Source organism: Pocillopora verrucosa, chromosome 8 (assembly GCF_036669915.1).
Source record: "Pocillopora verrucosa isolate sample1 chromosome 8, ASM3666991v2, whole genome shotgun sequence".
Taxonomy (NCBI): domain Eukaryota; kingdom Metazoa; phylum Cnidaria; class Anthozoa; order Scleractinia; family Pocilloporidae; genus Pocillopora; species Pocillopora verrucosa.
In genome coordinates, this window is record NC_089319.1 from 6,348,518 (window position 1) to 6,362,720 (window position 14,203).

General features: G+C 39.5%; 2 protein-coding genes across 2 annotated transcripts; both read left to right on the plus strand.

The window, feature by feature from the left end:
- Positions 1-231: 231 nt before the first annotated feature.
- On the plus strand, positions 232-1,904 carry LOC131769862 (uncharacterized). The gene has a single exon (XM_059085590.2). The coding sequence runs from the start codon at positions 266-268 to the stop codon at positions 995-997; it is 732 nt and encodes a 243-aa protein (XP_058941573.2). The 5' UTR covers positions 232-265; the 3' UTR covers positions 998-1,904.
- Positions 1,905-6,580: 4,676 nt separating this feature from the next.
- LOC131769812 (uncharacterized) lies at positions 6,581-9,122 on the plus strand. The gene is made up of 2 exons (XM_059085539.2): positions 6,581-6,654; positions 7,175-9,122. The coding sequence occupies exon 2, from the start codon at positions 7,324-7,326 to the stop codon at positions 8,095-8,097; it is 774 nt and encodes a 257-aa protein (XP_058941522.2). The 5' UTR covers positions 6,581-6,654; positions 7,175-7,323; the 3' UTR covers positions 8,098-9,122.
- The last annotated feature ends 5,081 nt before the right edge of the window (positions 9,123-14,203 follow it).

Here is a 14,203-nt window from a genome sequence, read left to right on the forward strand (position 1 = left end):
TTCTAAAATATTAAACTATTATTGCGCAGTCTTTCTTAAACTCACGCTGGTTTGATCGGCACTCTACGTAACTCGTATATCGTGACGTTAAGCTCTTATGATTGCTATTGTTTTGTCTATTTTGTGATATTGGACAGGATGTCGTTTCTGAAAAAGCGGATACACTTAAAATATCACATATTAATGTTTCAGTGTCTTAAGTTTGTGTCAGATGCAGTGAAATAATTCAAGACGGCGCAAGCTCGCGAAGTTTACAACTAACAAAATGAATGCGAATCATGAAGAGCCACCGGTACTTCTATCGAAAAACACCAAAAGGACCTTACTCATGCGAAACGCCATCAACCAAGAGACTCTTAAGAAACAGTCTCGTCTCCTAGAGAAAGAGAAAAGTTCAGAGGAAAGGTTATTTCTAAAGAAAAAGGAACATCTTTTACAACGTCAGGTGACAAGGGGCTTAGAAACCAGTCAAAATCGACCTTCTTCTTCTCGCAGCTTAAACTTGGAGAACTCAGTTACGAAATGGAAAAAGGCAACAGCTTTGTCTAAAGAATGTTCTCAATCTCATATGCCGAAAAAAATAGAGGTCAATCTAACACCTATGTCTTCTGGGAAGTTGGAAAACGCGCTGAACAAATGGAAAAACGTAACCGCTTCAGCAAGAGAATCAACTCAATCTCCTAAGCCAAGGAGGAAAGAAATTGTTGGAAATAACCGACAAAGGCGTTTGCTTTCCTCACTCTCTTTGCAGTCCGATGAGGATGAAATAGAGCCAGTTCCTCTCAGGTCTAGAAGTAAAACATTCTCAACTTTTAGTTCTACAGTTCCTCTTCCTGACATACACGCCACGTCCAACGGAGTAACAGGACTGAAAAAATACAATGACACACAGCTGCCAGATAGTTTGGAAATTTGTCAAGAAGATGATTGGAAACCTTTGAGAGAGTGTCGATATTTGCGCACCAGTTCAGGAGAGGAAGAACTCTGTGGTATTTAGAATCAACGCTTAACTACAGAATAGAGTAAGAATTGAAAAAGAAACATCCATGCAACGAAATTGAGCATATTGAATTCACCATGGATTTAGCTTTGGTCAGTTGATAAAACATCAATGCCAGTCTGACTATTTCAGAAAGAATCAAATGAGTCTTAATTTCGGTTCTTAATGTGCTAAATATTGAACTCCATGTTTTTGACATTCAATATCAGGCAACTAGCCATAGAAGGGAGACTTTTAAATATCTATTCCTTCTAGAAAGTGAATTGAGATTCTTTGGCTCGCGTGAGTTGTTCATGGAGCTCCAAGTTCTTCTTTTTTGTACGTAAGAACAATGTATTTTTAATCAATTAATGCTAATGCTGATTCGTTCCCTAACGAGCTAAGAAACACTCCAAGAGGTCTGGTTGGGGAGGCAAAAGTTTAATGACGATCGTTTGTCTCAAACGATTGAATTTTATATTGTTGAATAACACAATTGCTTTGTTTGTCAGAGAATGGAACGATATTAATCCACTGGCTTTACATGCAAATTTGAACGACTTCTATCGGTCAATTAATCGGCCAGGTCTTTCTCTAAATCGAAAATATGGGAAGTAATAATCCGCCCTTAAACTTTAGTTCTAGTGACTGAAATTTTTCTCTCCGTTACCCACGCATTTAGATAGATAGATAGTTTATTGAAATATCATATTGCAGCCCAAAGGCTAAATTGCTTATTATTTTATAATACATACAGATAAAATTACTATAGCACAGGTTATGTGAATGTGAAAGCGATCTTCGCAGTAATGAATACTACTTGAGCAGTAGTGAAAATAAGGCCTGAAAAAAAATTCAGGTCTGTATGGGATTTGAACCCATGACCTCTGCGATACCGGTGCGCGCTCTACTAGCTGAGTTAACAAGCCAAGTTAGGTTAGGTTAATCTCCCGAGCTAAGAATCGTAATATTCAAGAACAGGTCTTACAACTGAGCGATAAAAATTGACAACGTAGTAAGGGTTTAAACCCGCTCTTTAAGAAGAACCAAGAGGCATAATCTCTTACTGGACAGGGTCGCTCCTAAAATCTTAGCGGAGTTGACAATAGAGAGTTCCTTCCCATCAACTATGACAGGCTCGAACGCGTGCCTGGTCTTTTTAAAGTCGATGTTCATGACTTGACACTTGTCGGCATTAAAGGTCATCTTGTGCTCGCACGACCAGTTCTCAACAGCGTGAACACCACTCTGGATGTTACCCGGCTGCCTTCGCGGTACGACCTCGGCTACTTTAGTGTCATCCACGTATTTCCGGGTCTGAAAGCCTGAGACCTTGAGGTCATTTATCACTAATATAAATAACCAAGGGTCCAGCTTGGTGCCTTGGGGGACGCCAGCGGGGACTGGGCCTCATTCCGAGAAACATTCTGCAGATAGCTTGACACGTTGTTGTCGGTCCATCAGGAAGTCTGCAACCTAGTGGGCGACGCTCTTAGGGATTGGCAAATTGAAGACCTTGCACACCAGCAGGGTGTGGTCGATGAAATCGAAAGCCTTCCTATAATCGAAGAGGACAACTCTCACAGCAGCTCCAGTACTTTCAGTAGCTGTGTTCCAGTTGTGCACCATGGATGTTAGGGCGTGAAGGGTAGAAGATCTCGGAATTCCTCCAACCTGGTTAGAGTCGATAACATCCATCGCAGCAGGGCCCACATGAAGACCAACCACAAAATCTTTCGCAACTTTGGACAGCGCCAGAGTCAGGAATATGAAGAGATATGACCTGACGAACTATTTAATGTAATCAAATAAGTTTAAAAGGTAATCAGTGACGATGGCTGTTTTTTCTTTTTCCGCGACGATTTACTGTTACTAAAACTTGAAGTTTGGGGTAGTTACACAGAAATAAAAAGCTTTTTCTTATACATAAAGAGCTGCGTCGGTAGGGCTTGTTACAAGATAATTGGTTTTACTAACTGAGTTGATAATGTAAATTGGCTCGGCTCCGTAAAGAGTTTCAACAATTGACGTTTCGGTTTCCCTTAGACGAAGAGCTAACGCTCAAAACGTCAGCTTTAGTTACTCATTAGGATGGTTGATTTTCATTATCAACTCAATTGATAAAACCAAATGCATTGTAAAAAAAATTAATTTACGAAAGAGTCCAAACTCCGTGGAAAATATGTATTGAATTTGTTAAATGAACCACAACATTTAGCTGAAATAAAAGCTCCGAAACTTCTTAAATTTCCAAGCGAAGGGGTAACAAATTTACGCGAACGAAAGCTCAAAAACAACTGACTAAAACTCCGCGAAAACAAACTAAAAGTACGCGAAAAATGTCTGCATCATTTTTTCAACGTCAAGGTTAAAATTCTTTGACGTGATTGGCTAATTTGTAAAATCACGCGCGCCGCGCGTGAATACAAAGAGGGAAAGAAAGAGAAAAACTGTTACTTGAAATTTAAAAACGAAAGAGATTTTCTACATGTGTCTCGAATTTCCTAAACAGACGCGTGTACTCCAACAGCCAGAGCTTAAATGTTTTATTTAATTTTTTTCGGTTACCAAGATGTCTTTAGATACGTCATCAGAGTATCATCGAGCGATCAAAGCAATATTTTAAGGACTTCATGGAAAACTCCTTTTTTTACTATTTTCAAATCAAATCGAAGGCATTCCTGCTGGTCTGTTCCGTTACAGATCTCAGATGACGTCAGTCTGCGATAAAAAAACAGAAACTAGCTCATAATTATTGTAAATGTGTGTGAAATTGATAGTCTTACCATCTTTTGACGTCTTCAATAATCTACAATGAGTGGTAAAAGTTTGAGTGTGTTTCATTATTTTCCCTCATAGTTGTTAGAGTTCGACTCCCTCACTCCCTCCCCACCCCTAATACAATGATAAATTTTCTTAATCTTACCTCGCTCTCGAGGTACAACGATTTTGGGAAGGGGGGTGGGGAGGGTATGGAATAAGAATTTCTGAGGGTCACAAACTGTTTTGAACCATGATTTTTGCGATGAGAAATCACATTCTTCCTTAAAACGAATCGAATTTGTACTGTTGCGTTCGACAATTTAATTTTCATTTTTCCTTTATGTTGAAACTGATATGCGACCCTTGAATAATAAGACCTTTCCAATTAAGCAAACCTACTATCGCACCAAGACCCCTCACGGCCTGGCAGAGGAGGGATCTGTCTTAGAGCTCCTCAATTTCCTAGTCATTTGCATAATCTCAACATTTTTTTGGAGAAAAGAAGCGATGGTAAGATGATTATGAGGTTTGAGAGCTTTATTTTAATTAGCATATAAGCCCAAAAATATTACCGCTTCTTTAAAGAATCCTTTGTCACAGATGGTGTCTGCGTTCTTAATTAAGAAGATACCGGGAACGCTTTGGATAAAGCACACCGACTGATGATCGGCCTCGAGACGATATATCAAGAGACACAAGACAATTCTTTGTTTTGACAAGCCTTTTCAAAATAAAACTATTACTCGTCATGACAATTAAAGGAATCCTTTGTTTAGCTTTCGTTAATTAAAAAGCGTTTGAAACAAATGCAGTTTGAATGATAATCGAATATATATGTGCGTGAAATTTATGTTACTCAGTAAGCCTTTTGGAGAGTGATCTCGCGCAGACTACAGAATCAACATCTCTTTAGCAGAAAAGTACCACTTCAAAAGCTAACATGGACTTTGAAAAGGAAATGCAAAAGTCTCTTAAAGTTATTTTCTACAACATCAAAGTCTTAGAAACCAAAAGGAAGACGTCAGTCTCATGGAATTATTCAAAGAGTGGAGTTAGTCAGCGCAAAATAAGTTTACCAGTAAAGAGAGTTACTCCTAAGTTTGAAGAACAGCATAGAGTAGCAAGAGAGCGCTGTTTTAGTGTTTAAAGATGGTTGGGCAGAGTTGACATGGATATTCGTACAAAGAGTTTATGATCCATATTCTTCAAGAAGACTGTAGCAGACAGTCCCTGTCATGGATGTGAAAAGTGACATAACATGGAAACTGTGCTGAATCTTTGTTGACTGACTTCAGAGAAATGAAGAAGCTGTGGCTGTTATAACTTTCATTTCTTGATCTGATGGGCGAGTCATAAATCAAAAGAGCTAGTTAATCGCGTGGAGAAAAAACCTACCGATTTTCAACTTTTTCAGAGAAAGAAAGCTCATTTAATCATGTTGTTTATGTTCAGATTAATTATGTAATGTTCACGCAATGATATAAAGATTCTTTTTTGCAACACAAATTGAATGAGCTCACTCATGCACATAAGTGTTGTTCACGTGTAAAGCGCTCATCGACCGCTAGAAAAAGTGTGAAACCTCTCATTCTGAGGCTACATGTGATATGTAAAGGACTGATGTGAATAAAAAATTGAATTACATAAACGTAACATTGTGATGCTTTCTTGAAAACAGTTTCCTTCTTCAAATACTCTCAATCAGAAAATTAACTTGAGTGATCTCGAGCATGGAGAAATTTTCATGGTTGGACGGTCGGCCTCACGATTATTAAACCGACTATACGTAGTTTATTTGACACTTTAAACTTTTGATCCCATAGTAACCTGCGCTTGAAACTGCCGCTCTACTTCGAGTTTTTTTTATAAGGTTGTGACAGAAATTTAGTAGAATGTCAAAGGACGCACGTGAGTGTCATACCATTCCATATTACGTAACTCACGTGCAGTTCCACCCTATCCTGTGTTATATAATTTTCATAAGTTTAATGTGCAATGTTCGTTCCAGGAAGGCGAAGAGGGGGCGAAAGGGAGGAAGGGGGAGGGGGGGGGGGGGCCGAGGGCGAGGGAGGGGGTTTCCTATTATCATATTCTCTCGCCCAAACCTCCTCTTAGCTTTCAGCAGCAATCAATTATTTCTCTTTGTCGTCTTGGAGAAAAAAAGGATCTGTTTCCAATCTGCAATCATCCCACCAAGGGAATGACGGGAAAATCTACCGAGAAAATTCCACTTTTCCCGAGACTTAAAGTTTGGCAATTTTCTAGTACATGTTCCGAATGACAGCATATTTCCAGTGTGCGACATGAGAAAAAAGGCGACAGAGAGTGTTATCAGGACATCCTAGTTAATTTAAGTATGACTTAATGGGCTTTAGCCTCCTCTAAATAGATTTATCAATAAATGTTCGAGTAACTACGAAATTCTCATTATTATTATTATTAGTGAGCTAATACCAATCGTCGGTTTAGAAAAACAAGTTTTGCCTACGATACTTTTTTTTTTTGCGGTGTACTTTCCAAGCAGGCAAATAAGTGCCAAGAAGAGCTAACAAAGTAAACACTTTAAAACCCCTCCTTAGGTCCAGTTTACGTTCCTGGTTTCAAAGTTATGCTTTACTCGATTTAAAAATCAGGAATTTGTCTGAATTACTTGGTCTACAAATTAATAAATCATTAGCATCGTAATGGGCGCAAGAACGGATCCTGTTCCTCTAAGTGTAGAAGTGTTTTGTTACATTGTATCGAGTTGTTTGCCTTAAAATGACGCGTACATGTTGTCCATATTTGACATTTCCTACTTCAAAGTCTTCATACTAAAATCTCCAAGCTGAAGTTTCAATCCTTTACGAAAAGCGAGAACCAAAAGGCGAGACGTTCTCATGTCGCAAGATGAAGAAACTGCCTCACGATTGGTGAGTCATTTTTTTGCGATCAAAAATTTACCAGCAGCGTCTAAGTGATCACCAAAAGAATCAGTTTGTTTGGACAGAAAAAAAAAACACGAAGGGACAGTATTATTTCGAGGCGGGACAAGGGCGTCCAAAGATGGAGAAAATTGAAAACGCCTGCAAATGGCGATTATGGAAATTGAAGCTATGCTTTTCAAGATGGACAGACTGTGATGTTGCTCTTTCAGAAGACGACAGTAAGAGAAACACCAGACCCACATCATTCATATTGTAACAATTCTCCGATTGGCGTCTGTATATTGCATCAGGAATTGATGTTACATTTGACGTTTTAAAGACACAAAAAACAAAAAGCCAGAAGCTCACAAATACACTCAGCGCTTTTGTTAGAATGTCATCACCTTGCTTTGTTTCAGTTTCCATGTTTGTTTCCCACTGTTTTAAAAGTGAGCATTTGATTAGTCACTTTGGGCGCGGCTATGCCAGATAATAGTTTGATGCATGTTGTGAAATGTTGACGTAGGTTAATTCAAGAGGCTGCTTTCACCAGGCAGACATTTCTTTGATCAAAGCAGGAGGACATCACGATAATTGTGAAAGGAGCTGCGTCTGTTAAACTGAAGACTGAACTCACCCGCACCGCGTGAATTACGACTCTTGACAATTTTTCAGATGGAAAACAAAAAAATCAGAGGCAATCGAATGGACGATGATTTACGCGAGAGGAAGATTTCAAGAGGTTTGGTGCGACATGTTTTGACAAGGAACACTGGTGACAGGATTGCTTTGGGGAGAGTAACAAAACAACTCGACAAAGAAAGGATAGCAAAGGAATTGGATTACCAACAACAGAAACAGAAGCTTCTACTCCAGAAGTTTGAATCTCAGATGAAAGAGCGATCCGCGAAGGATTCTCAAGAAACATCAAACGAGCTCGATGGCACAGCGGGGTTGCGAAAGGCGACTGGAAAACATGTCATGTCGCGGTATAGAAGTTATTCCGAGCTGGAAATGTCGAGCTCGCAATTGCAAAGGTTGAAGTGTTCTGCAGAGATTCCTGAGGCGCTTGAGAAAAAAGCGAAAACAAACAGGGCACTCAATTATTCGCGACTGGCAGTCGAAAAGAGAGCAAACGAAACTAACCGGCCGAGGTTACGCAAAACAGGAGTGATTAAAGCTCCGGAGCGTTCAGGCCTTGTTGAGGAAGTGAGAATGAAGCGGACTAAGACGCTATCAGATATTTTACCTCCAGTTATTCTTCCACCAATATTTCAATCTGGCGCAAGTTCATTGGAAAAGAGAACTGTTCTGGAGAACCAGCGGACACAAGCAAAAGAATTTTTTTCCGAGGGTTCTGGCTCTAATCAGACACCAATGATGACTGAGATAAGAAAGTTGGAGGACCTGGAGGACTGTCGATATCTTAGAAAGAGCAATTTTCGATAAGCTCAGCTAAGCATGTATAACCATGTGATGCAGGAGTAAAAGTTTTATTTTAAACTAATTCCTTTTGTGTAGACGAAGGAAGTGAAATTAGTTACTGAAGGGGAAATTAAAGAATCAAAGGAAGGGGGGTACGATTTCAAACTTTACGGACCATTTATTTTCTATCAACTGGGGGGGGGGGGGTGGTCTTAGGAATTTTTTTGGGATTACAGAGCTTCAGGGGTGGATCAGATAAATTTCATGGTGACACAACCAAAAATTCTCCAACTCACCCTCCCCCCTCCCCCAAGTAATATATCATGACCGGTCCCGGTCCTGGTCCCGGTTTATTTTGAAAATTATTTCCTTGCGGTCATTAGGCCTTCACCCTCCATGTTGTGCATATGATCCGAAGCATGGAATATATATTGGAAAAATAAAGATTGGGTAAGATATAAACATTTCAATTTAATCACTGTTACACCCTTACATTGACCAGTGAAATAAACTCGCTAACACTTCTCTCGGATCTTACGCATCTTCAGACTTTTAAGATGCATTAAGATGCAAGACTCTAACGGAAACACGTCAAGATCTCAAAAAGGCAACTACTGCTTGACACATGATCACTCGCTATTTAAATTAAATGAATATTTTTTGTTCATCTGAAGGACTTCTGTACTGTTTAATGCTGCTCAAATCAAGTATTGAGTAGCTTAATGGCACCTATATTGATAGGGTCCTATAATTAGAAATAACTAGCTGTACCTAATGTGATTCTTTGCATTGAGAAGCACGAATAACACAGTTGGCATGGCCTTCAAAGTTAAAAATGCTGAGTTCTGCATTCTTAAACTAGTCAGACCCGGGTTCATCCACTTTGTTTCATCTTTTCTGCGGACCCACGGTTCAACAGGTGTTTTGTATCTATTGTACTTCTGGGCGGGCATAATGGATTTTGTTTATAATGCTGGTTTTGTTCCTAACTAATCATTGTCAAACCACAAATACATTAAGCAATTACAATCAAGAAAACTACAATCAAACTGGCCGAGAAATGACGTCAGTGTGGTAATAAAAAACTGTGATTACCATAAATTGACTCGTTCATGTGACATAGTCAAGAGCCCTTAGGGTCGAGTGGGGTTACGGGAAAAAAGCCTCAAAAGATGGTGCGTTAAATAGTCCTATAGCAAAAGGGTTTTGTGCCTTAGACTGACGGTTTGGTATGGAATTTCACCTAACTTTGTCAAGAAAACAGGAGGGGGGGAGTAGTGGTTACGGTTTAGGATGTTTACCACTGCTTTTAATCGGATTTTGGATAGAATGAATTATAAACATACAAAAAAACTATTCATTGTGTGCACTTAACCATCAATGGGTGTTTGTCAAGCCTGTGAACAATAGCGAAATGACGGCATGACTAAGGTAAAATAAAACATTTCTATTGGTTACAATCACATTGAGTAGTTATATAAAAAAGTCTAAGTAATGGTGGTATTTTTAGAACCGTCTAGTCGTTGAGGAGGTTTGAATGAACCCACGTACAACCAAAGAGTCGGTAGAAATCTTAGAGGATGGACTTCGAGAGAGAAATGCAGAGGGCTTTCAAAGTAATTTTTCACAACATCGAGGCCATAGAATATAACAGAGTAAGAACACCACCCAAGTTGAATTACCCCGTAAAGGGAATCAAAAGATGGCAGAAGAAACTGCAATCTCTGAGTTTATCGGATTTACGAGCTTCCTCCGCGGAAGAGATCAGTTCAGCATCAGATTCTTCGTTCAAGAAACACTCTCTTTAGCCTTCTTGGCAGATGAAGCACAGTTTGACTTTTAATTTGAAATGTGCACCAACTGCACTGTTCCAAAGGAAGACACTTTCCTGATTTAAGAGTTGAAGCCATGGGCGTCACAGTCCACCTGTGAAGACGAATACATTTGGGCCGTGTCCAAGCAGGCCCATAGCTCATGAAAAGTCAACCTGAGGTGTATGAATGTCTACTTAACTTCAGCTTTATGAGCTTGAATTCAACATGATGAACTGATGAAATCATATCTTACTTGTCTTGAATTTTTTTGGTATATCAAGAACGGTTGATATTAATTCAACTCCAGATTATTGACTTGGAATTCAACAGGAATTCAAGGCAGCTCAATTATTGTGGTAGTCAGTTTCTAGTCACAGCTTAAAGTTCGCATTAGCGCTGTAGTTAAACTCTCCTTTCGAGAAGTTTTAGACAGCGTTATGTAGCGTTTAATTGAATTGTTTTAAGGATATCTAACGTGGCTTCAAGCGCTTCAGGGTGTGCTTTGCAAACGAATTTGCATTGCGATCGGTGAACTCAGAAGAAGGAAAATTTGTCCATCGCTAGCTGTCAAATAATTTCCTTTCATAATTCATTATATTTATAGATTGTAAATGTAATCAGTTCATTTTTTTTTTCAAGTCCTATCAACCTTATATTGTTTCCCCATCATTTCTTCGTGTTTTCTATTATTAACTAATGTAGTTTACAATCTACAAACAATGACAAATGAAATGAAAACTCTGTGGAACATTCCATCTCGTGTGGTGGCGCGTACAGTGGGAAATTGTAAAAGACATTGTAAGAAATTCGTTCAGAACCTTACAATCTGTTCGTTATGGCTTATGGAGGGAATAGATTTACTTTGTACTCTACAGGGGCGAGTGTTTGTCCATGTAGAACAGATGTATGCTATTCAAATAAAAAATTTGTGCTTGAAATTTGCCAACTGTACAATTCTTGGATCATTGAGGTAAAATACCTGGAAACGTTACTTTTCACCTTCGTGGACGTTTTAATCACATCTTTGAAAGTCGTCTGCAGTTGAAAAACGTGAATGTTATTCACTGATCTGGAACGGAATTACGAGAGCCACTTCAAATCGTCATTTCTAGAAGCATTATCTTTTTCTCACGTGATACGGGCGTGGCAAAGCGTGCGACCAAACATTTTGCCATTGAAGCTCAATCCTTGTGTCCGGACATAGATGTTTCATACGTAAATCCGGTAGGCTATTTCCTTTCCTCAGACGTCTGGCACCTCAGACGGAGTCAGGTCTTTTTAACCATTTGACTTTCATGAATGACCAAAACAGAATTCCTCCTTACAACATTAATACAAAACCAAGAAGACAGGTGGTGAGAATAGAGAAAAATATCAACTAGGGGATTTTCAGTTAATCCGATACCAAATTCTCCAATAGACATCATGAGTACTCTATGGCAGATAGTAAGGAGAATTTATAATGAGATCTTGGGTGTAAAAGGGTTACGATGAGCAGATAATGTCTTTCCGATGGCAATATAGAAGACATTTCACAATCAAAAGAGACCGAAACTACATTTTTTAGATCAGAATAGAACAAATTTCTGAAGGTAATTCTTGGAGGGAAATTTTTTGTATCCAGATAACTGCTACCAGTAGAAAGGGCATAAAAAAATGGTCTTTGTGTGACTAGATCTAAAGGCTTAGTAGCTCTGTTCGATTTCGAGCTCTCTCGCCCGTGAAAAACGTGAGAAACTGCCCGTTCAGTTCTAAACACACGGATGAGAGCATCATTAATGAGAACAAAAGCAAAGCGTTTAATTACTGTCTGACTCAGACAGCGGACAGACGTACATGCACATGTACGCGAACATCATTGCACAATCTCCTCTCCGCTTAGATTTTTTTAGTACCTTCATCAGGTCTCTATTGTTCTGCTTTGTTCATCTGTGCAGTATCAACGTGCTGCCCCGATTTAGTGCCGTCGATCAGTCAAACTGTATGACAAGCGCGAGACTGCTAGCTCCTCAGTTAGACGGTCGGTCACACTAATTCAGTTTTTCAGTAATTATTCTGAAATTTGAGACCGATTCAATGAACGAAAGATTGCAATTTCGTACTAATTTCAAGTGAAATAATGCGTATCGACTTTTTATTCCAATATTCAAGGAGACGTGAAGAAAAAGTTTACATATTGATGAAATGTAAAGTTTAATACCCTAAGTGAAACTGCGATTTCAGATGAAATAGGAACATTGTTTTTAGTCATTCCGCCAGAGTTTAAGACCCTCAAAATCGTGTGGTGGTCAAACCTTTCCTTTGAATAAGGACTATTTTTTCGTCAATGACGTGTCTACTCGGTCATGCATTCTATATCACTTTCAAGTAGTTATTTGTTGACAATGCTCAAATTTTGTACGAGCCTTCAACCATTAGCGGGTTGTTTTCGTTTACCCACGCGACTAAGAGCCGATTTTCGACCCACTTTAGATAGTAGTGTTTATTTTTTTACATCCGTTTAGATCGTACTTTGTTAATTTGGTGCGTGGAGGGTGGAGGTCTTAATTATTTCGAGTTGAAAATTTTCCAATCACTGCACATTCATCACAAACTGTCGTTCTTTAATTGGCATTAGTTACTGTGCCAACAGTGTGTGTTAATTCGATTGCAACCATCGTACAATCAAAAGTCCAGAATCACCTTTACTTCCCGAAGACTAAGCAGCAGTCAAGAAAGGAAGAACTTGAGTGGAGGGATCAAGGCACTGCTTTACTGCTTCACTTGGCTTAAGGCGTATCACTGCCTTGAGGAGCTGAACTCACATCAAGCTCGGTTATGAAATTCTTAAACTGCGAGGATCGTACAGCTTTCCCCATCCAAAATCGCACACTTTTTTTAAATGAACACAAGAAAAGATTATTATGTTTCGGGGATGAGAAGCGGACCAAAGACATGTCTACTGACCTGAGCTTTGTTGCATATTATGCCGGTTTTTATCGCACAACATAATTGCATAGCTGCTCAAAAGTCACTAGCGCCCACTACCTATAACCAATCTGTAATCTTTTGATATAACATATAGGAGCATCGACTTGGACTTGATGATAGCTATCATCAAGTCTTACTCTGTAGTGAGAGAGTGAGTTTCCCAATTACCTTCAAAACATTCAAAATATTACAAGCTATTTTTTTAACGCCAATCAGAGAAGTGTTTCCCTTTGCTTACGCTCAAGGTTTCAGTCAGCAAGCTGGCAATTATTTGAAGAGAACCAATCAGATTCTTGTATTCATACTCCGATATCAAGATCAGCACGCACTAATGGTCTACACTAGAAAAGGCCCTTAGTAAAGAGCGGATCGGAGTCAAGACTTTACAACCTGTCTCCTTTCCTATTTCGGGTCTGCTAAATCCGCCTACTAAATCCACCTAAATCTTTTAACCTCTTTCATAAATAGACCTTATAAACTACTCCAGGCATAATCCAACCTTTCTCGTACTCTCGCACTCAGTCACACAACCATTCATTGAGTGTTTATTGCTTGGCAGACAAGACGAGAAAAGAAAAGAAAGGAGCTATTCTATACTTTTTCAGTTGATAAAAAATTGTGACCGATTTTGAAGTCCTGCAAGTATTCTCATTAAAGATATGTTTATACTTAATGCACTTGAACTTTTTTTAACCAAAGCTTGGGTGTAAAAGAGGCCGGAAAAGCAGGCTTAACGGGCCAAAAATAGAGAGCTGCCACCCAAGGCATATTGTCGAGAACCCTGATTCTCATGGAAGAGGTAACAAGTGAAGATGTTCTAATAGGGACCAATAAAGGTTTTCACGGAGAACGGAGTGGGGATCAGTGGTCGCCAACAGAGTACAAAGAAGGAACTATAGGAAACTGACCGCCAGTTATCGGCAAGTGAGGAAGGGGGAGAGGAGGGAAAGGGGGAGAGGAGGGGAAGGGGGAGACGAGAGGAAGGGGGAGAGGAGGGGAAGGGGAGAGGAGGGGAAGGGGGAGAGGAGAGGAAGGGGAAAGGAGGGGAAGGGGTAGAGGAGAGAAAGGGGGAGAGGAGGGGAAGGGGGAGAGGAGGGAAAGGGGGATTCTAAGAATATCACAGAGAATTAAGAGGGGATTAGGAAACTTTTAATCTGACACAACCAAAATCCTCCGATTTCCTAAGGCGATAAATGATGACCAGTCTCTCAGATAAAAGTAATGTCGGACGAAAGTGGTCGACAAACAGTGTAGAAAGGATTCATATTACACCAAACGTAAATAAGACTAGAAACTGGCTGCTCCTCTTGAGGAAAAGAAACCGTGAAACAGGAACAGGAATTTCC